The sequence below is a fragment of the Diplotaxodon limnothrissa genome, linkage group LG23 (genome assembly GCF_057381915.1).
Source record: "Diplotaxodon limnothrissa isolate DT_005_m linkage group LG23, D_limnothrissa_male_GT1.1, whole genome shotgun sequence".
NCBI classification, from domain to species: domain Eukaryota; kingdom Metazoa; phylum Chordata; class Actinopteri; order Cichliformes; family Cichlidae; genus Diplotaxodon; species Diplotaxodon limnothrissa.
The window spans coordinates 46048044-46075533 of record NC_140617.1 but is presented as its reverse complement, the minus strand read 5'-3'; the positions used below and the strand labels follow the sequence as shown (position 1 = coordinate 46075533).

General features: G+C 42.1%; 1 protein-coding gene across 1 annotated transcript; it reads right to left on the bottom strand.

Annotated features, from left to right (window-relative positions):
- Positions 1–261: 261 nt before the first annotated feature.
- Positions 262–26748, bottom strand: LOC146608832 (NACHT, LRR and PYD domains-containing protein 3-like). The gene is made up of 7 exons (XM_085348694.1): positions 26475–26748; positions 20289–22059; positions 20036–20209; positions 11100–11276; positions 5101–5277; positions 2815–2991; positions 262–439 (listed from the first exon to the last, which is right to left on the bottom strand). Exons 1-7 carry the CDS (start codon positions 26746–26748, stop codon positions 262–264), a joined length of 2928 nt encoding a protein of 975 aa, XP_085204820.1.
- Between the last annotated feature and the right edge of the window lie 742 nt (positions 26749–27490).

Genomic DNA, 27490 nt, shown 5'->3' with positions numbered 1-27490 from the left:
ATTGGTCTGCGTGCTGCTTTGTTCAGAGAGCTGATTGGCTGTTGACAGTGTTTGATCAGAGCGTGTCAGCCGTTACTATGGTGACCATAAAGGTGAGAAACAGGAAGTGTTTGTGTCCAATCCTGAAGCCTGTCACCGTTCTCCTCTCACAGCTTCACTGAGAAGCTGCAGCTTTACAGGAAACACTGGATCTTTGTTTCATACTGACTGTGTTTAGTACAATACTGCTGACAGCACCACCCACTCACTCCATCACTCTACTTACTCCAGAGTCTCCAGTCTGTAGTCTGGACTCTGCTGAAGATCAGACAGCTGCTTCACATCTGGATCCTTCAGGTTGTTTCCATACAGGTACAGCTCTCTCAGATGGGAGGGGTTGGACTTCAGTGCTGCTGCCAGATAATCACAGCTGATCTTTGACAAACCACAGTCCCACAATCTGTATAAAGAATGAAAAATGTAAGTTTATTAGACAAAGTGCTTGAAATCATTCAGTGTTTCATCATCTGTTCAGAGCTGAAGAAGGTTCAGAATGTAGAAGTTTAGAAAATGGAAACTCCAAACAGCTGAAGCCAACAGGAAGCAGCTTCAAACAGGAAACTGTGCAGAGTTTCAGACTATATGTCCTGATGCAGCCAGTTGGATTTTGGAGATTTGAATCTCTGTTCTGTGACTAAGTCCTTGAATCATTTCTTCCAGTTGGTCCAACAAGACAGACTAAGTATTGGACATGTGTTGTGGCTCCATCAGGGGAGCTTCTAAATGTGATGTGATGGCCCCTCTGGGTCTGTCAGGTCACAGCACTGAAGAGAGCTCAAACTGGGCACACAGCTGTTCCAGTCTGGACCAAAGACTCTATACTGGGACTGAGGGACTGCTTTGACTGCACCCACTGGGACTTTTGAAAGGCTCATGTTCTCACTTAGATCATCGATTTCTACTGACATTTCTTTCTGGGAAAAATGGGGATTACTTTGGAAACAGGAAGTATTTTCCCCAATAAGCAGCCCTGGATTAGTAAATCACTCCAACATGTTCTCAGGCAGAAGAAGCTGTCTTGTTATGAGGGAGAGAAGAAAAAGATTGAGGCACAGAAACCTGTTGAAAGAGAGATAAAGCAGCTAAAATCAGGTGTAAAAGTAAAGCAGAGGATGAGCTGAATAAAGGACACTCAAGGCTGGCTTGGAAAGGAATGAAGTCCATGGTGGGGATGCAGAACAAGGAGCAAAGATGAATGTGATGCTGAATCAGCAGAAGACTTGGACTCATTTGATTCCAGCTTTGATATCATTGATTTCAATGAAGAGCTTTGTGATTGTAGCAAAGGGCTGGTAGCTCTGAGAGTCCCACTGATGAGGTGTTTGTGTGGAAATCTCTTAGTGGGACCAAAGAGAGAAAAAGCCCTGGTCCTGATGCTGTGGGAGGGAAATGATTGAAGTGTGCTGTGAGGAACTGACTGGGAGATTTTCACACATTTTCCAGTCCTCCTTGGAACAACAGGAAGTTCCCAGCATATGGAAACAAAGGTTAAGTGTCCTATGGCACTCAGTGATGATGGTGCTGTGGCCCCACCACCTCCACCTCTTTGTAAAGGAACTAACTGTAATCTGAAGCTTCAAATGGAACTAAGACTTCCTCCACTAGGTGGCAGTGTCTGATGAGAAAGTGTTAGTGGAGCTGGCCTGGAGTCAGAAACAGGAAGATGCAGGATTTGGGCTGAAATGGGCAAAAGTGGTTAGCACTAGTGCCTTAGAGCAAGAAGGTTGTAGGTTGAAGCTTGTTGGTCAGCTGGGCCTTTCTGTGGAGGTTGGATGTTCTCCCACAGTCCAATGAAATGCTGCTTAGGTTCATTGGTGCTTCTACATTGGCTGTAGGTGTGGATGTGAGGGAGTGCTTCTCTGTCGCTCTCTGTTGGCCCTGTGATGGACTGCTCACCTGTGCAGGTGGACCACGCCTCTTGCCCTATGACAGCTAGGGCACAGGCTGCAGCCCTGTGAGCCTAAGCTGAATAAACAGTTAGCAAAAATGATCCATAGATGGCCTGAAATCCCCCAGTTAGCAGTTTGGTAGATAGCTATGACATGCTAATCCCATCCAGCAGCTGTATTCTACCTGTAAGCTGATCCCTGCTGAGCCAAAGCACTTTTTCATATACAAATTACAACCTTTAATAGAAACCTATTGGTCAGCATCTTATTAGCCTGCTGTTAGCTTCATTCCACAGAAAACTGAGAGAAACTAACAGAGTTGATAAAGAATAAAGAGAAATGTGCTGATTTAAAGCCTTTGAAGTGCTTCAGATGATCTCTGTCCACTTCTGTCCACTCATTCATTCATGTAAGCTTTCTAATGCAGCTTTGATCTTCACAGTCTGCTTGATGAAAATCATTCTAACCCTGAATGTCAGAGTGTTGCTCCTTCTCTTTCCCATCATTCATGCTGGCAGTGGAGGAGATTTGGATGTTGGACTGTGTTTTGGATGATGTGTGTATGTTTGTGTTGGACTGCTGTCTGTAAAGCAAACGCACATTTTGCTTTGGATTTCAGTGTCAGACAGACTTTAAGGTGCAATGAAGAGTTTGAGAGTTTCACAGTGAATTTTCCAGTGGAGGATTTTTCTTCTTCTTTGAAGGTTTGAAATGTGAACATTGTTCTGCTGCAGTCAATGGACTAAACCAGAGAAGAAGAAAACAGACTTTACCATGAAGATCCTCAGTGTGGATCAGTATAATAACAGCCTGATGTCTGCAGTTTAGTGTCAGCACAACTTTCACATCATATTCATCTCAGCACAACTAAAACATGCTGACTGACCTCAGAGTTTCAAGTTTACATCCTGGACTCTCCAGGAAACCACACAGATGCTTCACTCCTGGATCCTGCAGGTTGTTGTTGAAGCTCAGGTCCAGCTCTCTCAGATGGGAGGGGTTGGACTTCAGTGCTGCTGCCAGATAATCACAGCTGATCTCTGACAAACCACACTTCCTCAATCTATATAAAGAATGAAAGATGTAAGTTTATTAGACAAAGTGTGAGCTTGAAATCATTCAGTGTTTCATCATCTGTTCAGAGCCGAAGAAGGTTCAGAATGTAGAAGTTTAGAAAATGGAAACTCCAAACAGCTGAAGCCAACAGGAAGCAGCTTCAAACAAACACAACAAGAGAAAAAACTCTGAATGTTTCACATTAAAGTCGTACATTTCTCATGAAAACACGACAAAGACTTGAAAAAGTCGTGTTTTTCCTTCCAGGAACCACATGGCTTCACTTTTAAAGGTGAAGTGTGACAGAAATGGACATATTTGAAGTCCAACACCTTTTTCCAGTCACATTATTAAAGCAGACAAACTACAAGCTCATTTTCATTGCAACAAGTCATCTTCTGACCTGGACTAACAACACTGGTCTCTATGTGCAGCTGGCTGTGAGACCAGTGCTCAGGGAGCGTCTACAAAGTGCAACACTGAAAGAACATCACACACTCATTTGCTTCCAGCACTTTCACACAAACATCTACTGTCATTATTGTCACCAAACTCTGTGGATCCTTTATTGCAAATTCAAATGGGATCAAATGGTCAGACAAAAGAGGGTTATGAGGAAATATGATGAAATGTTGTGTATTAGCAGCAAGTTATTGAATCATTTTCCTCAGAAACCAAACAAAATGATTGACAAACATGTTTTTACAAACTCAGTGTTGGACTTGGATCAGCAGGATAAGCTGATGTTTAAAGGCATTTGAGTCTCGCTGTATGAGAGTCCAGTTCTTACTCAATATTTATGGATGATGTTCTTTCAGTGTTGCACTTTGTAGACGCTCCCTGAGCCTCACAGCCAGCTGCACATGGACCAGCTGACATTACCCAGCATTAGAGGCGGCTGTAAAAAATTCATGTTCCCATTTAAATGGTTTTAATTTGAATAAAACGATGTTGATTCATTCAATCCTGAATCGATGTTTAATATAAATGTATTTTGCCAGAATCTCAGGTTAAAGCTCACAAACTATTTCAACAAGCAGCAAACAGCTAAAACAGTAAATGAGAGCAGCTAAACACACAAAGATGGAAACAGAGCGTGGATCGTTCACTCGACGGCACGTACACGGACACGCCGTCGGGGCTGAAAGTGGACAGCTCACAGATCCTGAAGCTGCAGGTTTCATCTGTCTCCAACCAAAACTGAGTGAAGCAGCAGCAAAAGAAGATCCAAACTCTGCTTCACGTTTGATAAATATGCTCATGAATTCTCTCTGACTTTGGCTGTTCCTGCCTGCACAGCTCTCTCTCTCTCAGTGTACTCCAAGAACAGCTTCAAACATCTGTTTCTGCATCATTCACTGTTTATTAGCCACCAGTCTGCTGTTGTGTTCAGTGCTGTCGGCCTCTGACAGTAAAGCCTCATTTCTGCTGTTCCATGGAAACTTTTTAAAATGATGACAGATTACAAACTCTCAGCTGTGTCTGTAATCAAACCTCTGTAACTTTGCTTCACTTCAGCAGCATCAGCTCATGTTCACATGTTGCTTCATGGTTTGCTTCAGTTTTTGATCGACTGCAGAATATTTTGAAGGTTATCTGCTATAAAAAGCCAGAAGAGGAAAATCTGCTTCATGTGTTTCTGTTTGATCCTCAGTGACTTTGACACAAAGGCCTCTGCTGTGATGATCACACCTCTGATCAAGTCTCACAGTGTCACAACTGATAAATGATCAGAGTTAGAATATTTCTGACTGTCTGCTGTGTGCCGTGACCTTTGACCTGCTAAAGACAGTCAGCTGTGGATTATTCATTGTTGTGTCTGATACTTAGAACTGTGAGGAAGAAGCTACACAGTTAATCAGGGTCCCCTCTCTCTGAATCAGGAAAGGTGGGCAGGCCGCGTGTGGGCCGCGGGCCATACGTTGAGTATCACTGTTTGAAATGTGAACATTGTTCTGCTGCAGTCAATGGACTAAACCAGAGAAGAAGAAAACAGACTTTACCATGAAGATCCTCAGTGTGGATCAGTATAATATCAGCCTGATGTCTGCAGTTTAGTGTCAGCACAACTTTCACATCATATTCATCTCAGCACAACTAAAACATGCTGACTGACCTCAGAGTTTCAAGTTTACATCCTGGACTCTCCAGGAAACCACACAGATGCTTCACTCCTGGATCCTTCAGGTTGTAGTTGTAGCTCAGGTCCAGCTGTCTCAGATGGGAGGGGTTGGACTTCAGTGCTGCTGCCAGATAATCACAGCTGATCTCTGACAAACCACAGCTCTTCAATCTGTATAAAGAATGAAAGATGTAAGTTTATTAGACAAAGTGCTTGAAATCATTCAGTGTTTCATCATCTGTTCAGAGCTGAAGAAGGTTCAGAATGTAGAAGTTTAGAAAATGGAAACTCCAAACAGCTGAAGCCAACAGGAAGCAGCTTCAAACAAACACAACAAGAGAAAAAACTCTGAATGTTTCACATTAAAGTCGTACATTTCTCATAAAAACAGGACAAAGACTTGAAAAAGTCGTGTTTTTCCTTCCAGGAACCACATGGCTTCACTTTTAAAGGTGAAGTGTGACAGAAATGGACATATTGATATCAAATGATATCAAAGCTGGAATCAAATGAGTCCAAGTCTTCTGCTGATTCAGCATCACATTCATCTTTGCTCCTTGTTCTGCATCCCCACCATAAATATAAAGAGGCAAAACTCACATTTTCCAAAATCCTCTTTAAGCTTCGACAATAAAGGAAGATAGTTTTATACAAGTCTTTGTGGTTTTCTTGTCACCCAGATGCCCGAGTACTTAAACTTCTTATAGCTGGGTTTAAAAGGGGCTAAAATACACAAAACTCCCAGTTGTCGTACAGATAGACTTTTCCTCGCTCTTCCCAAAATTCACTTTATATCCAGAAATTGTCCCAAATTCCTTAAGTATGCATTAAGGTGACCTTGAGGCTCTTAAAGGCGCATATAAATAAAACGTATTATTATTATTATTATTGTAAGTCTATCCAAAAGTTTGCGGAGGCTGTTCGATGGGTTGGAAATAAATAAAATCATGTCGTCGGCATAAAGAGAGACTTCATGTTCGATACCCCCTCGATGTTTTCCCTCAACACCAACACATTGTCTCAGAGCAACAGCTAGCGGTTCAATGGCAAAAAGGAGACAGAGGGCATCCCTGTCCTGGAGGGCAGATTATTGTTAGTCCGGACGGCTGTTAGAGGGGAGCAATACAATACTTTTATCCAAGATACAAAATTAAAGCCACATTTTTTAAGCGTATAAAAAAAAATCCCATCTCACTTGATCCAACGCCTTTTCTGCGTCAAGCCAAATTACAGTTTCCAATGTATCACCTTTAACATGGGTATAAATGATATTTAATAGAGCTCTAATGTTCAAAAAAGAGTGCCTAATAAAGCCCGTCTGGTGAAATAATGGAGGACAAATACTTGTGTAAGCGACGGGCCAACACTTGAGCCAGGATCTTGGTGTCTGTGTTGAACAAAGATATTAAACGACATGAACGACAATCTAAATGGTCTTTTTCCTGTTTTACAATTAAACACATCACTGCTTGATGCATTGTTGGAGGCAACGACTGTGAGAGGAAGGATTCTTCAAAAGTTGATTTTAACAGTGAATTCAGTCGGTCAGAAAACTTTATGAAAAAATCAGATGGATACCCGTCGGGGCAGCAGATTTTCCAGACTGCATGCTCCGTACGGCCGTTTCAATTCCAACATTAGAGACAGGTTCCTCCAGACTAGCGATCGCATCTTCTCCCAAGGAGGGAATATAAAACACCTTATTGAAATCATTGTGGATCTCAAGGATAGTTTGGTTGTCTGTAGACCTTATTCCCTGGTCATTGTAGATCTCAAGGATAGTTGGTTAGCTGTTCTTAGTCGTAGCTGGTGAGCTGATAACTCGCCTGTTTTTTCTCCATGTTCATAAGCGTAGCTGCAACTTTGACTAAGCCTGTTTTGTAGATATGAGATTGTATTCAGTTTGTCATTGTAACCGCTGTGTATATAATACAGGCTCAGGAGAGTGGCTGTACACAGCATGTAGTTTAGTCATTTCATCAGCTAACTGAGAGAGGCGCTCGGTCCCTATTTTATTCCAACCGCCCCCAACATGTCCGGCTGGATAACCACTGCTCATCTACCATCACAATGAACACCGGTATACCACAAGGCTGTGTGATGAGCCCTTTCCTCTACTCCCTCTTCACCCACGACTGCAGACCTGCTGATGGTTCCAACACCATCATTAAGTTTGCAGATGACACCACGGTGATTGGCCTCATCAGTGACAACGATGAGGCCGCCTACAAGGAGGAGGTGGATCGTCTGGCTGAGTGGTGCGACAGAAACAACCTGCTGCTTAACACTGAGAAGACCAAGGAGCTCATCGTGGACTACAGGAGGAATGCTGACCCACATCCACCCATCCACATTAAGGGGACAGCTGTGGAGCGTGTGAGCAGCTTCAAGTTCCTGGGAGTCCACATCTCCGAGGATCTCATCTGGACGACCAACTGCTCCAAGCTGGTCAAGAAGGCTCACCAGCGCCTCTTCTTCTTGAGGACTCTGAGGAAGAACCACCTGTCCTCAGACATCCTGGTGAACTTCTATCGTTGCACCATCGAGAGCATCCTGACCAACTGTATAACAGTCTGGTACGGGAACTGCTCTGCCTCGGACCGGAAGGCGTTGCAGAGGGTCGTGAAAACTGCCCAGCGCATCGCCGGAGCACCACTTCCTGCCATAAAGGACATCTACAGGAAGCGGTGTCTGAAAAGGGCTGGGAAAATCATCAAAGACCCCAGTCACCCATCACATGGACTCTTCACCCTCCTGCCCTCCGGGAGGCGCTACAGGAGCCTCCGAACTAAGACCACCAGGTACCGGAACAGCTTCTTCCCCACAGCTGTCAGACTCCTGAACTCTGCCTCCTGACATCTGACCCACGTTAAACTCATGGACTGAACATACACACACCCACAATGGACAACTGTACCCTCAAACACACAATAATAACATGGACTGAATCACCACTCACAACCACCAGCACTTTATATAGCCTCTGTAGAAATTATCCACACATCTCACTTATCTTAACTGCACTACTGTATAGCTCTGTGTAAATAATCATTCTGTACATTCGATAATCTTTAATCCTACAACTGTTTACAACTTGCATAGTTCCCATTTCTGTATAGCTGTATATCCCAGATTCTGTAAAGTTATTTATTTCATATTCTGTATAGTTTTTCATATTTATATCCTGTTCATATTCTGTACATAGCTCGTACTCACTACAGCCTGTACATACTTATAGTTATAGAATATTCACAACATACTTCATACCGTGTACATTATAACATACCATAATAGACCCATTTCTGTAATATACTCACATATCTATATTATTGCTAATATATATTGTAATATATCTATGTCACTAAAGCACTTCTGGATGGATGCAAACTGCATTTCGTTGCCCTGTACCTGTGCATGTGCAATGACAATAAAGTTGAATTCTATTCTAATTCTATTCTATTCTATTCTGTTTGGCACAAAATGAAATTATTTGGCCTCTCAGATGCTTTTAGAGATTCCCAAATGACTGATGATGACATCTCTGGGGTCTGATTGATAGAAAAAACATCTCTTTGAGACCTTTTGTAACTGACAAACTCTTCATCTGCTAACAACACTGAGTTGAATCTCCATGGCTGATAGTTGGAGCAGGCATCAGGAATACACATTGAAAAACAAGAGGAGAAATCACCAGAGTCTTATAATCACATTCTGTAACTAAAGGGAGACGTTTTTCTATACAAATATATGTTTTATGGACATTAGGAAAAAAAAGAGTATTGATGTGAAGCAGGATTATGAAATCTCCATACATCAGCCAGCCCATAATGATCAAGAAAGCTCTGAATGACGCATGCTGACTTTGGACTAAGTGTACTTTTGTGTGAACTGTGGTCCATAGCAGATAATGAGCAGTTTAGGTCTCCCTCAAAGATGATATTGTGTGATGACATATTGGGGAGCCGCGCAAAGACATTAGTGAAAAATCTGTGGTCGTCCCAATTAGAGGCGTAGATATTTGCTAAGATCAAATGAAAACCATAAACTATATTTTCTGCACTTAAAATCCTGTAATTTTCTCATAAATCGACAGTGCGGCTTATGGATGAATTCTGGTTGTGCTTACTGACCTCGAACCGATTTTATGTGCTACACGGCGCTCAGAAACCTTTCAAAAGATGTTTTGGTACGACTTTACTCAGCTACGAGGCCGCACCGCTTGATGGATTGTTGGAGCATTACAGCTACGAGGAGCCTCGCGGAGTGATACGTACTCTGCTTCAACGTAATATTACTGTATTGAGTGTGTATAAGGACCATAAATGGCACCTGTTACATTCGCGCTGTCTTCTCTGCATCTTTCCCCTTTTCCTCTGGTAGAGTCGGACTCATCCAGAGGAAACTTTCCTGTTTACCCTCAACTTTCTCAAGATGTTTGTCCACTCCTGACTCGGTTACAAAGAGGATTTCAAACTCCAGGCTGTCAGTCACGCAGTAGAACCTGGGAACAGAGCAGCTGCTTGTTATTATGCTCAGCGTCTGTTTACATTTTGACTGCACGATTGTGAGCTTTTTGTTATGCACAAAAACAACATTGTTTTCTTTTATTTATGGAGCATTATTATTTAATAAATGCTGATCATTTATTTCTGAGTAATTGTTTCATGTACATCTACGCTGTATGTTAATAAATGTGCCTGTGTGAGATTTGGGACACAGCTTTGACTAAGAACTCTCTTTTTGTTCGTACTTTCTGGCTTTAAAAATATCGAGATATATATTGTATATCGCCATCCAGCTAAAGAATATCGAGATATGAATTTAGGGTCATATCGCCCAGTCGTAATATTGCAATAGGTTGTCCGTTAAACTCAAGCGGGGCTTGGGCCCTGGCACGGCGTAGCCACACAATCCTGGTAGTAGTGACGCTTGGCTATGACGGCGTGCGGGTTACCAGCTGGCTTTCTCAGGATAGGGCTCCTGTGTGAGCGGTCGACAATAACGTCTTTATCCATACCCAGCACTTCACGTAGTAGCACGGATACGGCCGTGGAGGAGCTCGAGTCCAGGCCCTTTGGGATCCCTATGATGTGGATGTTAGCTCTCCGCTTCCTGCCTTCATCACATTTATCCTTCAGGTCAGACAGCTCCTCCTTCATACTCTCTACTGTAGACTGCAGGGTGGTCACCTCATCGCTCCACATTGACACCCCATCCTCAGCTTCTTTCACTCTAACCTTTACTCCATCAACTTCGCCGCACGTCGTGTGAGTGTAAACCACTACAACATGTAGACGGCCGTCTGCAGGCTGGATGTAGCACCACCGCAGAGACGTACTGCAGCTCTGTTTAGTTACCCAGCTGACAGCAGAGGCTGTAGTTTACTGTTACCAACATGGAAAACTGAAGCTTCATCAGATGGAGCTACAGAGCTGGAGAACAAAGGAGACTGAGAGGCCAGAATGATGTGGGAGGAAACATCAAGAGCCTGTTTGAAAGGAGACACATGTGGATGCTGTGCCAGTCTGTGGTCTGTCAGAAGTCAGCTGAGTCACACTGCAAGAAGCTGCAGAATCTCAGAGGAGGAGATTTGGAAGTGTTTGTGGGACAAACTGGACTCAAAGAAAGAAGATGTTTGTGAAGTCTTTGGTGGAGGTGAGCAGTGTGAAGCAGAACACATGCAGATGAATCAGGAGGGAACAAACTGAGTGGGCGGAGCTGTCTGAGCCCCGCCCACACAAACACAGCTCTCTGAATCAGTAAAGGTGGGCAGGCCGCGTGTGGGCCACGGGCCATACGTTGAGTATCACTGTTTGAAATGTGAACATTGTTCTGCTGCAGTCAATGGACTAAACCAGAGAAGAAGAAAACAGACTTTACCATGAAGATCCTCAGTGTGGATCAGTATAATATCAGCCTGATGTCTGCAGTTTAGTGTCAGCACAACTTTCACATCATATTCATCTCAGCACAACTAAAACATGCTGACTGACCTCAGAGTTTCAAGTTTACATCCTGGACTCTCCAGGAAACCACACAGATGCTTCACTCCTGGATCCTGCAGGTTGTAGTTGTCGCTCAGGTCCAGCTCTCTCAGATGGGAGGGGTTGGACTTCAGTGCTGCTGCCAGATAATCACAGCTGATCTTTGACAAACCACAGCTCCTCAATCTGCATAAAGAATGAAAGATGTAAGTTTATTAGACAAAGTGCTTGAAATCATTCAGTGTTTCATCATCTGTTCAGAGCTGAAGAAGGTTCAGAATGTAGAAGTTTAGAAAATGGAAACTCCAAACAGCTGAAGCCAACAGGAAGCAGCTTCAAACAAACACAACAAGAGAAAAAACTCTGAATGTTTCACATTAAAGTCGAACATTTCTCATAAAAACAGGACAAAGACTTGAAAAAGTCGTGTTTTTCCTTCCAGGAACCACATGGCTTCACTTTTAAAGGTGAAGTGTGACAGAAATGGACATATTTGAAGTCCAACACCTTTTTCCAGTCACATTATTAAAGCAGACAAACTACAAGCTCATTTTCATTGCAACAAGTCATCTTCTGACCTGGACTAACAACACTGGTCTCTATGTGCAGCTGGCTGTGAGACCAGTGCTCAGGGAGCGTCTACAAAGTGCAACACTGAAAGAACATCACACACTCATTTGCTTCCAGCACTTTCACACAAACATCTACTGTCATTATTGTCACCAAACTCTGTGGATCCTTTATTGCAAATTCAAATGGGATCAAATGGTCAGACAAAAGAGGGTTATGAGGAAATATGATGAAATGTTGTGTATTAGCAGCAACTTATTGAATCTTTTTCCTCAGAAACCAAACAAAATGATTGACAAACATGTTTTTACAAACTCAGTGTTGGACTTGGATCAGCAGGATAAGCTGATGTTTAAAGGCATTTGAGTCTCGCTGTATGAGAGTCCAGTTCTTACTCAATATTTATGGATGATGTTCTTTCAGTGTTGCACTTTGTAGACGCTCCCTGAGCCTCACAGCCAGCTGCACATGGACCAGCTGACATTACCCAGCATTAGAGGCGGCTGTAAAAAATTCATGTTCCCATTTAAATGGTTTTAATTTGAATAAAACGATGTTGATTCATTCAATCCTGAATCGATGTTTAATATAAATGTATTTTGCCAGAATCTCAGGTTAAAGCTCACAAACTATTTCAACAAGCAGCAAACAGCTAAAACAGTAAATGAGAGCAGCTAAACACACAAAGATGGAAACACAGAGCGTGGATCGTTCACTCGACGGCACGTACACGGACACGCCGTCGGGGCTGAAAGTGGACAGCTCACAGATCCTGAAGCTGCAGGTTTCATCTGTCTCCAACCAAAACTGAGTGAAGCAGCAGCAAAAGAAGATCCAAACTCTGCTTCACGTTTGATCAATATGCTCATGAATTCTCTCTGACTTTGGCTGTTCCTGCCTGCACAGCTCTCTCTCTCTCAGTGTACTCCAAGAACAGCTTCAAACATCTGTTTCTGCATCATTCACTGTTTATTAGCCACCAGTCTGCTGTTGTGTTCAGTGCTGTCGGCCTCTGACAGTAAAGCCTCATTTCTGCTGTTCCATGGAAACTTTTTAAAATGATGACAGATTACAAACTCTCAGCTGTGTCTGTAATCAAACCTCTGTAACTTTGCTTCACTTCAGCAGCATCAGCTCATGTTCACATGTTGCTTCATGGTTTGCTTCAGTTTTTGATCGACTGCAGAATATTTTGAAGGTTATCTGCTATAAAAAGCCAGAAGAGGAAAATCTGCTTCATGTGTTTCTGTTTGATCCTCAGTGACTTTGACACAAAGGCCTCTGCTGTGATGATCACACCTCTGATCAAGTCTCACAGTGTCACAACTGATAAATGATCAGAGTTAGAATATTTCTGACTGTCTGCTGTGTGCCGTGACCTTTGACCTGCTAAAGACAGTCAGCTGTGGATTATTCATTGTTGTGTCTGATACTTAGAACTGTGAGGAAGAAGCTACACAGTTAATCAGGGTCCCCTCTCTCTGAATCAGGAAAGGTGGGCAGGCCGCGTGTGGGCCGCGGGCCATACGTTAAGTATCACTGTTTGAAATGTGAACATTGTTCTGCTGCAGTCAATGGACTAAACCAGAGAAGAAGAAAACAGACTTTACCATGAAGATCCTCAGTGTGGATCAGTATAATATCAGCCTGATGTCTGCAGTTTAGTGTCAGCACAACTTTCACATCATATTCACCTCAGCACAACTAAAACATGCTGACTGACCTCAGAGTTTCAAGTTTACATCCTGGACTCTCCAGGAAACCACACAGATGCTTCACTCCTGGATCCTGCAGGTTGTTGTTGGTCAACAACAAGGAGTCATTACTCAGGTCCAGCTCTCTCAGATGGGAGGGGTTGGACTTCAGTGCTGCTGCCAGATAATCACAGCTGATCTCTGACAAACCACAGCTCTTCAATCTGTATAAAGAATGAAAGATGTAAGTTTATTAGACAAAGTGCTTGAAATCATTCAGTGTTTCATCATCTGTTCAGAGCTGAAGAAGGTTCAGAATGTAGAAGTTTAGAAAATGGAAACTCCAAACAGCTGAAGCCAACAGGAAGCAGCTTCAAACAAACACAACAAGAGAAAAAACTCTGAATGTTTCACATTAAAGTCGTACATTTCTCATAAAAACAGGACAAAGACTTGAAAAAGTCGTGTTTTTCCTTCCAGGAACCACATGGCTTCACTTTTAAAGGTGAAGTGTGACAGAAATGGACATATTGAAATCAATGATATCAAAGCTGGAATCAAATGAGTCCAAGTCTTCTGCTGATTCAGCATCACATTCATCTTTGCTCCTTGTTCTGCATCCCCACCATAAATATAAAGAGGCAAAACTCACATTTTCCAAAATCCTCTTTAAGCTTCGACAATAAAGGAAGATAGTTTTATACAAGTCTTTGTGGTTTTCTTGTCACCCAGATGCCCGAGTACTTAAACTTCTTATAGCTGGGTTTAAAAGGGGCTAAAATACACAAAACTCCCAGTTGTCGTACAGATAGACTTTTCCTCGCTCTTCCCAAAATTCACTTTATATCCAGAAATTGTCCCAAATTCCTTAAGTATGCATTAAGGTGACCTTGAGGCTCTTAAAGGCGCATATAAATAAAACGTATTATTATTATTATTATTGTAAGTCTATCCAAAAGTTTGCGGAGGCTGTTCGATGGGTTGGAAATAAATAAAATCATGTCGTCGGCATAAAGAGAGACTTCATGTTCGATACCCCCTCGATGTTTTCCCTCAACACCAACACATTGTCTCAGAGCAACAGCTAGCGGTTCAATGGCAAAAAGGAGACAGAGGGCATCCCTGTCCTGGGGGGCAGATTATTGTTAGTCTGGACGGCTGTTAGAGGGGAGCAATACAATACTTTTATCCAAGATACAAAATTAAAGCCACATTTTTTAAGCGTATAAAAAAAAATCCCATCTCACCCGATCCAACGCCTTTTCTGCGTCAAGCCAAATTACAGTTTCCAATGTATCACCTTTAACATGGGTATAAATGATATTTAATAGAGCTCTAATGTTCAAAAAAGAGTGCCTAATAAAGCCCGTCTGGTGAAATAATGGAGGACAAATACTTGTGTAAGCGACGGGCCAACACTTGAGCCAGGATCTTGGTGTCTGTGTTGAACAAAGATATTAAACGACATGAACGACAATCTAAATGGTCTTTTTCCTGTTTTACAATTAAACACATCACTGCTTGATGCATTGTTGGAGGCAACGACTGTGAGAGGAAGGATTCTTCAAAAGTTGATTTTAACAGTGAATTCAGTCGGTCAGAAAACTTTATGAAAAAATCAGATGGATACCCGTCGGGGCAGCAGATTTTCCAGACTGCATGCTCCGTACGGCCGTTTCAATTCCAACATTAGAGACAGGTTCCTCCAGACTAGCGATCGCATCTTCTCCCAAGGAGGGAATATCAAACACCTTATTGAAATCATTGTGGATCTCAAGGATAGTTTGGTTGTCTGTAGACCTTATTCCCTGGTCATTGTAGATCTCAAGGATAGTTGGTTAGCTGTTCTTAGTCGTAGCTGGTGAGCTGATAACTCGCCTGTTTTTTCTCCATGTTCATAAGCGTAGCTGCAACTTTGACTCAGCCTGTTTTGTAGATATGAGATTGTATTCAGTTTGTCATTGTAACCGCTGTGTATATGATACAGGCTCAGGAGAGTGGCTGCACACAGCATGTAGTTTAGTGTCACGGTCACAGTGGCTGACCGTATGGAGAGTGTGTGGAGGACTCAGGCGCAGACACTGGCGCAGACATGAAACTGAGTCTTGAACGAAAAGCGTGCCTTTATTTCGGCTGAAGACATCAAACAAGGCAGAATCACAGTGAAGAGAACTAAACTGGGGAACTAATACTATAATAAATCATGAAGACACGGAAAGCTATGGCTAAGAATACAAAAGACTGGGCATGAAAATATGGAGGGTGGGAACACAGATGACGCGACACAGAGACTAAATACACATGAGGGATGATCAAGTTCCAAACATTAAAACTGTCAAACCTGCAGGGGGGATTGGCTGTTCCAAACCTGAAATATTATTTCTGGGCAGCTCAGATGAGACCCCTGACTGTATGGGTGCGGGATTTGTCTGAAACTCAGTGGCTAAACATTGAGAAGACAATGTGCGAAAGATCATTGGAATCCCTGCTTTTTTCTAACATTTCAATTAAAAATGTGCATATGGGGGAACGGACGAGGGTCACACTAAAGATTTGGCGTAGAATCAAACAATCATTTGGTCTTCCAAAAGAAATTTCAATTCTATCAAGCCTCTCCTCCCTGCAGGGTTTTTCTCCTATTGTGGAAGACTCTGGCTTCAGAGCATGGTCACATAGCGGGCTTCATAAACTTTGTCATGTTGTGAGGAATGGGCACCTGAGCTCATTTGAACAGTTGAGGTCAGTTTCGGCTTCCTTCTTCTGACTTTTTTAGATTTCTGCAGCTAAGAAGCTTTTTGACAAAACATAAAGAATGGAGGCAAGTTTTGGAGCCCTCACCCATTGAGGAAATATTTCTAAAAACATTTCAAAGTAATTCCTCCCCAAAATTAATCACTCATTTTTATAATGCATTTATGAGTTTCAATACAAATGCAACTTTGGATATTAAGGCAAGGTGGGAAGCTGAGACTGGCACTCAAATCTCAGAGGACACCTGGGAAGAGGTGTTCGGTGAAGCCCATCTGGTGACTAATTCTGGGCTGTGGAGAGAATTTAAATGGAAGGTGGTCATGAGATATTTTAGAACCCCAGAGATAATTGCCAAAATGAAGCCTACAAATCCTGACACCTGCTGGCGAAATTGTGGTACTTCTTTAGGAACCCACTCACATATATTCTGGTCATGCCCAAAAATCTGCTCACTTTGGAATGACATATTTAAAGTTCTCAGTACAGTTTTCCAACAACCATTAACAAAAGACCAACAGTTAGTCATTTTAGGAGTCTTACCAAAGGGTTTTGCGGGAAACAATAAAAAGTATCTCTTAAGAATCTTGCTTACAGCAGCACTAAAGTGTATCACTATTAAATGGCTGAATCTTGACCCACCTTCATATAATATGTGGATTGATAAAGCAAGAGAAATTTACCAGATGGAGGAAATAACATCTGCTCTGCGGATTCAGAGAGAATTGTTTACTGAGCGTTGGCGACCCATACATGCTTTACTGTTTCAATAATTTAGCATAGGTCTCTTTCGTTTTGTCCATTTACGGCTAAGTTTGTCACATGTTATTTAATATTACATAAAGATTTTGTTTTCTTTTTGTTTTTGTTGTTGTCTGTTTGTTTGTTTGCTTGCTTGGGTTTTGTTTTGCTTCCCAGTTTTGTTTTGTGCTTCCTAATTGCAGTTCTTATTTTAACCTACATTTCTGCATTGCAGTTCCTGTAACTGTCCTACTTGTGAACATTGACAAGTACAAGTTGTAATGTTGTAAATTATAATAAAAATTGAGTTAAAAAAAAAAAGAACATTAAAGTCGTACATTTCTCATAAAAACAGGACAAAGACTTGAAAAAGTCGTGTTTTTCCTTCCAGGAACCACATGGCTTCACTTTTAAAGGTGAAGTGTGACAGAAATGGACATATTTGAAGTCCAACACCTTTTTCCAGTCACATTATTAAAGCAGACAAACTACAAGCTCATTTTCATTCCAACAAGTCATCTTCTGACCTGGACTAACAACACTGGTCTCTATGTGCAGCTGGCTGTGAGACCAGTGCTCAGGGAGCGTCTACAAAGTGCAACACTGAAAGAACATCACACACTCATTTGCTTCCAGCACTTTCACACAAACATCTACTGTCATTATTGTCACCAAACTCTGTGGATCCTTTATTGCAAATTCAAATGGGATCAAATGGTCAGACAAAAGAGGGTTATGAGGAAATATGATGAAATGTTGTGTATTAGCAGCAAGTTATTGAATCATTTTCCTCAGAAACCAAACAAAATGATTGACAAACATGTGTTTACAAAGTCAGTGTTGGACTTGGATCAGCAGGATAAGCTGATGTTTAAAGGCATTTGAGTCTCGCTGTATGAGAGTCCAGTTCTTACTCAATATTTATGGATGATGTTCTTTCAGTGTTGCACTTTGTAGACGCTCCCTGAGCCTCACAGCCAGCTGCACATGGACCAGCTGACATTACCCAGCATTAGAGGCGGCTGTAAAAAATTCATGTTCCCATTTAAATGGTTTTAATTTGAATAAAACGATGTTGATTCATTCAATCCTGAATCGATGTTTAATATAAATGTATTTTGCCAGAATCTCAGGTTAAAGCTCACAAACTATTTCAACAAGCAGCAAACAGATAAAACAGTAAATGAGAGCAGATAAACACACAAAGATGGAAACACAGAGCGTGGATCGTTCACTCCACGGCACGTACACGGACACGCCGTCGGGGCTGAAAGTGGACAGCTCACAGATCCTGAAGCTGCAGGTTTCATCTGTCTCCAACCAAAACTGAGTGAAACAGCAGCAAAAGAAGATCCAAACTCTGCTTCACGTTTGATCAATATGCTCATGAATTCTCTCTGACTTTGGCTGTTCCTGCCTGCACAGCTCTCTCTCTCTCAGTGTACTCCAAGAACAGCTTCAAACATCTGTTTCTGCATCATTCACTGTTTATTAGCCACCAGTCTGCTGTTGTGTTCAGTGCTGTCGGCCTCTGACAGTAAAGCCTCATTTCTGCTGTTCCATGGAAACTTTTTAAAATGATGACAGATTACAAACTCTCAGCTGTGTCTGTAATCAAACCTCTGTAACTTTGCTTCACTTCAGCAGCATCAGCTCATGTTCACATGTTGATTCATGGTTTTCATGGTTGATTTACCTCATTTTTTCAAAAATGACCTCTGACAGGAAAGTCTCATTTCTGCTGCTCAACACTGAAGAAATGTAAACTTTTCAAAATGATGACAAATTGGAAAACACCTAAACCCAGGAGATGTAACCCTTCTCTCTGGGGCGGAGGTGGATGGAACGATGCCACTTTTTATGTCCGATATCGATATGAATCCAATATAGTCAATTTTATAATCAAACGTTTTTTTTAATATCTTGCTGCATTTTGTATAAGTTCATACTCAAGTTTAAAAAATCTAAACACTAAAGCTGTTCTGTTATACCTGTCTGCAAAAACACACTGCAGCCAAAACATTAGAATATAGTGATCTTTGTATTTAAACTTTTTTTCAGAACTTTAAATCTAAGTATTTAAAGTAATATTCAAAAGTCATTTAAATCAGTCTGATGCAGACGTCAAAAACTCTTTGGTTGTGAATAAAAGAAGTGCAACATCAGCACCAAATAATGTTTCTATTGAACAACTAACACAAACAGGTTGTAGAATGGAGCCTTTTATACTCACAGCTGAACAGAAACAACATCCAGAGTGGAAAACAGTGCAAATAACTGCAAACAGGCTTCATGACACTCATGTTTGATCAGATTCACTCCCTGCTCTCACACACCAACTCCAGACCTACATTCATCTTTTCCCTCTGAACCCCCCAAACATACAAACCCTGAGCCACCACCATTGCCCTTTCACTGACTGCCCCACTCCACCATTTGACTCTTAGAACTGAAGACGCTTCTCTCATAAGAGGTGAAACATCTTCAAGGAAGTCCAGACGCTTTTCTTTCCAAGCTCCTTAGACTACGATGACCTGGATGTCTGAGAACCTTCACAGACTGATTTTACAAGAACAACTTGTGTCAAAAATCCCTGGCAGTGCCTCTCTGTCACACACACAAATCACTACAGTTACAAATTTAATAACTTAAAAAGTAAAAAGACCACTTTTGAGCCGTGTCTTTTTGGCCGTAAAGAATACCAAAAGAACCGGAATTTAATAACATTAAAAGCAAACAATAAATGAGCAAAGTAGTGCATGATAAATATAGACAAATACAAAGTGCAATATAGAAACACTGGGTAAAAAGAAATGAACAATTAAAAAGGAGGATAACAGATGTGAGCAGTAGTTAAACAGTAGAAATAAATATATAATAAACAAACAAAAATAGATAATAAATGAAAGCCAGGTCTGAAAGGTGAGTTTGGCTTTAAAAGCATGAAAACACACTGCTGTCTTCAGGAAGGCTGCTCCAGTAACAGAAAGTCATCTACATGTGGGTTTAGTTCTGACTTTAGGGACAAGTAAAAAAAACAAAATAAAATAAAAACATCTGTCCAGACAACCTGACAGTCAAAAATATAAACTCAGGAACTTAAAAGGAAAATTGTGCTGACTTTGAACGTCCGCATCAAGATAAACTTACAGATTTAAGAGTCAAAAAGTGTCAAAAAGTCTGTATCCTTACCTGAGAGTTTCAAGTTTACAGTCAGGACTCTTTAGTCCAACACACAGCAAATCCAATTCTGAATCCTGCAGGTAGTTCCAGCTCAGGTCCAGCTCTCTCAGATGATTGGATGGGGAGCTGAGAATTTCAGACAAAGCTTCAAAGCTTCTTTTTGAGAGTTTACAATAACTCAGCCTGAGGAAGAATAACAATGGAGACATATTCTTTTATTCATCTAGCATTATTAAACATATTTGTTCATAGATTCACTTACAGCACTTTCTTGGATGCTTTGACCACTGGCAGCAGCTTCAAAAATGCCTTCTCTGAACCGGAGTATTTCTCCAGGTCGAACTCATCCAGATCTGATGACAGTAAGATGAAGACCAGAGCCGACCACTGAGCAGGAGACAGTTGATCTGTGGAGAGACATCCTAATCTCAGGGACTGTTGGATCTCCTCCACTAGAGAACGATCATCCAGTTCATTCAGACAGTGGAACAGGTTGATGCTTTTCTCTGCAGACAGTTTCCCACTGAGCTTCTTCTTGATGTAGTGAACTGTTTCCTGATTGGTCTGTGAGCTACTTCCTGTCTGTGTCAGCATGCATAGGAGATCCTGATTGGTCTGCAGTGAAAGACCCAGGAGGAAGCGGAGGAACAAGTCCAGGTGTCCATTTGGACTCTCTAAGGCTTTGTCCACAGCACTCTGGTAGAAGTCTTTTACAGTAAGTGTTTTCTGGAAGATTTTAAAGCGAGGAGATTGTTTCTTAAGCAGGTTGACTCCAGAGTTGATGAAGGTCAGATAGACATGAAGAGCAGCAAAGAACTCCTGAATGCTCAGATGGACGAAACAGTAAACAACGTTGTTGAACATGTGACACTCATCAGCTTTAAAGATCTGTGTGAACACTCCTGAGTACACTGAGGCTGCTCTGATATCGATGCCACACTCTGTCAGGTCTGATTTATAGAAGATCAGGTTTCCTTTCTGCAGCTGATCAAAGGCCAGTTTTCCCAGAGACTCAATGATCTTCCTGCATGACTCTGTCTCAGCTCCTCCATCATACTTGATGTCCTTCGTTTTTAGGTGAAATAGCACAAGGCGTAGGTAGAGCTCTGTGAGAGTCTTAGGCAGATCTTTGCTCTCTTTGTTCTTCATGACAAACTCCAGAACTGTAGCAGTGATCCAGCAGAAGACTGGGATGTGGCACATGATGTGGAGGCTTCGTGATGTCTTGATGTGGGAGATGATGCTGCTGGCCTGCTCTGAATCTCCGAATCTCTTCCTGAAGTACTCCTCCTTCTGTGGGTCAGTGAACCCTCTGACTTCTGTCACCATGTCAACAATGTCACAAAGGATCTTATTGGCTGCTGCAGGTCGTGTGGTTATCCAGAGGCGAGCAGAGGGAAGCAGTTTCCCCCTGATGAGGTTTATCAGCAGCACATCCACTGAGGTGGACTTTCTAGGGTCAGTCAGGATTGCAGTTTTGTGGAAGTCCAGAGGAGGTCGACACTCATCCAGACCATCAAAGATGAACACAACCTGGAAGTCTTCAAAGATGTAGATTCCTGCTTTTTTGGTTTCAGTAAAGAAGTGATGAACAAGTTCCACCAAGCTGAACTTTTCCTCTTTCAGCAGATTCAGCTCTCTGAAAGTGAATGGAAACATGAACTGGATGTCCTGGTTGGCTTTGTCTTCAGCCCAGTCCAGAGTGAACTTCTGTGTTAGGACTGTTTTCCCAATGCCAGCCACTCCCATTGTCAGCACTGTTCTGATTGGTTTATCTCTTCCAGGTGGGAGTTTAAAGATGTCTTCTTGTCTGATGGTTGTTTCTGGTCTGTCTGGTTTCCTGGATGCTGTTTCAATCTGTCTGACCTCATGTTCATCATTGACCTCTGCAGTCCCTCCCCCTGTGATATAGAGCTCTGTGTAGATCTGACTCAGGAGGGTCGGGTTTTCTGTTGTAGAAATCCCCTCGAGCACACACTGGAACTTCTGCTTCAGGTCTGACTTGAGTTTGAGCTGACACTCAGTGAGAATCTCTGCATGAATAAACAGCAAATGACACAAATGAGAAAACTGCATTCTGGTTACTGTGGTTATGTGTTCAGTTCACTGGACTCTTGGTGTCATGATCCGAGTGAGTCTGAGTAACTTTCCACAGCATCAGCTCTCCTCGCCTGGGTGGAGCCCTCCTCACTCCTCCCTGCTCCTCACCTGTTGCCAATTACTCCGGCAGTATTTATGAGCAGCACTCACAATGAACCTTCTCCAGATTGTGTGCTTAGCACAGTCAGTTCTCTGCCTCACATTTTGTCTTGTGCTCCTCAGCTTGTTTCGCGTAACCCTCTTTTCCTGTTCCCTAGTCGGCACCTGGATACATCTTCCAACTCTTGCCATAAGTCACGCCTCAGGATTCTGCCCTGCCACTGCTGGGAAAACTCACTCTTGCAAACTGCCATCCTCACCTGCCTGCCTCCCTGTGCACCCACATCTCACTCTGTACCCAGATTTAATTCATCTCCTCCTCCAGCTGATCTCCACCTGCAGCCACGTAACACCTCTTAGTTTTTAAATCTTGGACTCATTCACTACACTGTGGACCACTCTGATTATTATCTCCTTTGTTCCAGTGATCCTGGATAGTTTCTATTCGCCCGATTCTGCCCCTGTTGTTCCTTTGACCTGCCTCAGCTTATGTTCTGGCCTCAGCTCTGCACTTCTCATAATACCTCGCTTGCTGTTGAATTTAGCTGTGATTCAGCTTTCTCCGTCAAGAAATCTAGTAAAATACATTTCTGTTAAAAGTCACTCAGCCTCCGTTTTTTGGTTCTGTGCTTGACTCCATTCCTTTTCATGAGCCATTGAGCCCTGACACTTGGGTTATAACTGAGGGCAGGTTTTATAGAGACACATTTGATTTAATTGTGTTTATTTATACAGCACCAAATCAATACTAGCAACATTTCACATATTACATAAACAACACTATGGAGCCAGTGATGAATAAATATGTAGAATAAATGAAAGAATTTCAAGTATAAAAGTTTTTTTTATTAATTCCTCCAAATAACAACAACAGTCACCCCAATGTGCTTTATATTGTAAGATAAAGAACCTACAATAATACAACAGAAAAAACCCCAACTATCTTTTTGGGTCCTGAAAACTGAAGGCTCTGCCTCCCATTCTACTTTTAAATACTCTGTGAACAACAAGTAGGCCTGCAGAGCGAGAGCGAAGTGCTCTAATAGGGGGATATGGTACTACAAGGTCATTAAGATAAGATGGGGCCTGATTATTTAAGACCTTGTATGTGAGGAGCAGGATTTTGAATTCAATTCTGGATTTAACAGGAAGTCGATACAGGAGAAATCTGCTCTCTCTTTCTAGTCCCTGTCAGGACTCTTGCTGCAGCATTTTGGATTAACTGAAGCCTTTTCAGCGAGTTTTTAGGACTTGCTGATAATAATGAATTACAGTCGTCCAGCCTTGAAGTAATAAATGCATAAACTTGTCACGGCTGGGGCAGCAGTCGTGCGGTGGAGTTAAATGAGGACCCAAGTTGCAGACAGTGGTGGAGATGCGAGTGAGGTTTTATTTACAGTGAACAAACCAAGGTGAGGGCAGAACTAAACATAAACCTAAACTGGAAAAACTACAGTGGCTTGCAAAAGTATTCGGCCCCCTTGAACTTTTCCACATTTTGTCACATTACAGCCACAAACATGAATCAATGTTAGTGGAATTCCAGGTGAAAGACCAACACAAAGTGGTGCACACGTGAGAAGTGGAACGAAAATCATACATCATTCCAAACATTTTGTACAAATAAATAACTGCAAAGTGGGGTGTGCGTAATTATTCAGCCCCCTGAGTCAACACTTTGTAGAACCAGCTTTTGCTGCAGTTACAGCTGCCAGTCTTTTAGGGTCTGTCTCTACCAGCTTTGCACATCTACAGACTGAAATCTTTGCCCATTCTTCTTTGCAAAACAGCTCCAGCTCAGGCAGATTAGATGGGCAGCGTTTGTGAACAGCAGTTTTCAGATCTTGCCACAGATTCTGGATTGGATTTAGATCTGGACTTTGACTGGGCCGTTCTAACACATGGACATGTTTTGTTTTAAACCATTCCATTGTTGCCCTGGCTTTATGTTCAGGGTCGTTGTCCTGCTGGAAGGGGAACCTCCGCCCCAGTCTCAAGTCTTTTGCAGACTCCAAGAGGTTTTCTTCCAAGATTGCCCTGTATTTGGCTCCATCCATCTTCCCATCAACTCTGACCAGCTTCCCTGTCCCTGCTGAAGAGAAGCACCCCCAGAGCATGATGCTGCCACCACCATATTTGACAGTGGGGATGGTGTGTTCAGAGTGATGTGCAGTGTTAGTTTTCCACCACACATAGCGTTTTGCATTTTGAACAATAAGTTCCATTTTGGTCTCATCTGACCAGAGCACCTTCTTCCACATGTTTGCTGTGTCCCCCACATGGCTTGTGGCAAACTGCAAACGGGACTTCTTATGGTTTTCTGTTAACAATGGCTTTCTTCTTGCCACTCTTCCATAAAGGCCAACTTTGTGCAGTGCACGACTAATAATTGTCCTATGGACAGATTCCCCCACCTGAGCTGTAGATCTCTGCAGCTCGTCCAGAGTCACCATGGGCCTCTTGGCTGCATTTCGGATCAGCACTCTCCTTGTTCGGCCTTGTTCGATTACACACAGGTGCACTCTATTTAGTCATTAGCACTCATCAGGCAACGTCTATGTGCAACTGACTGCACTCAAACCAAAGGGGGCTGAATAATTACGCACACCCCACTTTGCAGTTATTTATTTGTAAAAAATGTTTGGAGTCATGTATGATTCTCATTCCACTTCTCACGTGTACACCGCTTTGTGTTGGTCTTTCACCTGGAATTCAAATAAAACTGATTCATGTTTGTGGCTGTAATGTGACAAAATGTGGAAAAGTTCAAGGGGGCCGAATACTTTTGCCACTGTAACAGACAAACCTGAAAACATAAGGACAGCGGGGAATACACAGAGATGACACAAAGAAGGCTGGATAGAGAGACGAGTAGTAACACTGATTAACACAGTAATGCAGACGACACAACGAGGAACACAGGCAGACACATACTATAAATACACACAAGGTAATGAGGGAATGACACACAGGAGGGGAGCACAGCTGATCCTAATTCACAAGACGAGACACAAACCTTCAAAGTAAAACAGGAAACAGACTGTTTTACAACACAAACTCGGGGACACGAACAGAACACAGAGGAAAGACACAGGTAGAGATCAACCTAAGAACTAATACAAAATCAGAATTAACACAAAGTACACAAGGTGATACCAAAAATGAAACAAAACGCTGAACGACCCAGGACCATGACAGAACTAGTTTTTCAGCGTCACTCTGAGACAGGATATTTCTAACTTTAGAGATGTTGCACAAATGGAAGAAAGCAGTCTTGCATATTTGTTTAATATGTGCGTTGAAGGACATGTCCTGGTCAAAAATGACTCCAAGGTTCCTCACAGCGTTACTGGAGGCCAAGGTAATGCCATCCAGAGTAAGAATCTGCTTAGATACCATATTTCTAAGATTTTCAGGGCCGAGTACAATAACCTCAGTTTGATCTGAATTAAGAAGCAGAAAGTTAGCGGCCATCCAGGTCTTTATGTCTTTAAGACGTTCCTGCAGTTTAACTAATTGGTGTGTGTTATCTGACTTCATGGACAGATGGAGCTGGGTATCATCTGCATAGCAGTGTAAATGTATGCTATGTCTTCTAATGATGCTGCCTAAGGGAAGCATGGTAATGGGAGCGTTGCCAGCAGAAGGCTGAAGTGGAATCTCCCAGAAAGCTGCAGAAGAAAAAACATGAGCTGAAATGGTGGATTTCAGTCAAATAAGGAGAACTGTGGCTTTCCTCCAACCTTTGACCAATCACCTTAGTGTCCTGTTTATCAACCATAATAAAAAGCATTTACTGTGTGGGCATTTTTTTGTTTGGGTCTCCAAACAGCAGAAAGAAATGGCAGCCATTTTTTTTAACTTTACCTTCAACTGGTAAATAGATTTAAGAAAAAGCACTTTGATCATATTTGTGACGTGTCCCAAACTGTTGTTGTCGCCTCATTTATGTTGATAAAACAGCTCTAAAACCAATCTGACAATATAAATCTGTAAAATGGGCAGAAAACCTGCTGCTGGTCCCATTTTAATCAAACCAACCCAAAGAGCAGATATTCATGTGTACACAGGAGGTTATTTGTGCAGATGCATAAAACACAAACTGTTGGCTTTCTGCAGTCTCTCACTCCTGAAAGTGTTGGCAAGTGTTTTGGATTTATTATTTATATGGATTTTAATGGCACCTGTGTAATGTTAACTAAGGTTTTTATTGTTTATGTGTTTTTTGTTTAGTCATTCCCTGACTTACCTGTGGGTTCTGGGATGGTTTTATTTAAATTCTCCAACAGATCATTCCTGCTTAACCTCCCCAAAAGATTTTTAGCAACTTGAAAAGTGTTGATAGAGTAGGTATCAAACATCAGATCCACTATGTCCGTCCTCTCTGCATTCTCCAGTTTACTCACTGGGATTGCTGGTAAACCTTCTACAGACCCGTTCTTCAGATGCCACTTAAATTCTTCAAAGTCATCACGTCCCAAATCCTTCAAAGTCCCCAGAAGGATTTCTTTAGGTGTCGTCATCTTTTACCCTGTAAGGACCCGATAAACAAAGACTGTAACAACAGCTGGAGAGGTAATTGTCTGATTTATCATAATTTAACTTGATTCTAACAGCAGTTCATCACTACCACCAATAAATTTCTAAGGCTCAGAATGCAACAAAATTGCACATGAAGAAGCACATAGAGAAGTATCCAAGTAACACTTTGCTACAATATAAAACAAACTATTATAAATAAAGAAAATATATAAACTAAATATATACACTACCCGTCAAACGTTTTAGAACAGCCCAATTTTTCCAGTGTTTTCGTCACGGTTTGCGAGCCGTGTGTAAATTATTAAAGGACCCTTTATGCAGGCAGCTCAGATGCAAGTGAGTTTATTCATCACATGGTGATACAAACAGAAACGGCGAAGGTGAGCATGGAAACTAAGCAAAAACCTAAACTGGGAAAACTAACAGTACACGAATATGAAGAATTACACGAAGGGAAGACGAAAACACGGAACACAAGGGGTGGGAGCAAAGCACCACAACACATCACTATATAGTAGTGATGGGTCCAGCAACACTGATGCACCGACGCTTGTATCAAGCTCACAGAGCGAAACCTGTATCGGTGCGTGTGTCGCTTTAAGAAAAAGTCACGTGATCGATACAGCTGCTGTATCGCTCATTACCAACGCGCTAAACTGTGTTTAAAAGGTACCGCATCTGCATCTGTCAATGGGATGAGTCGCCACCAAAAAACCCCCCCAA

Bases quoted from the DNA above. Each gene is read 5' to 3' on its own strand.
- LOC146608832 (XM_085348694.1), bottom strand. From the start codon at position 26,748: ATGACGACACCTAAAGAAATCCTTCTGGGGACTTTGAAGGATTTGGGA. The intron at 20,210-20,288 runs GTAAGTGAATCT...ATTCTTCCTCAG, and splicing joins AAAGCATCCAAGAAAGTGCT to GCTGAGTTATTGTAAACTCT. The intron at 11,277-20,035 runs GTAAGGATACAG...TTCTTTATGCAG, and splicing joins TGTAAACTTGAAACTCTCAG to ATTGAGGAGCTGTGGTTTGT.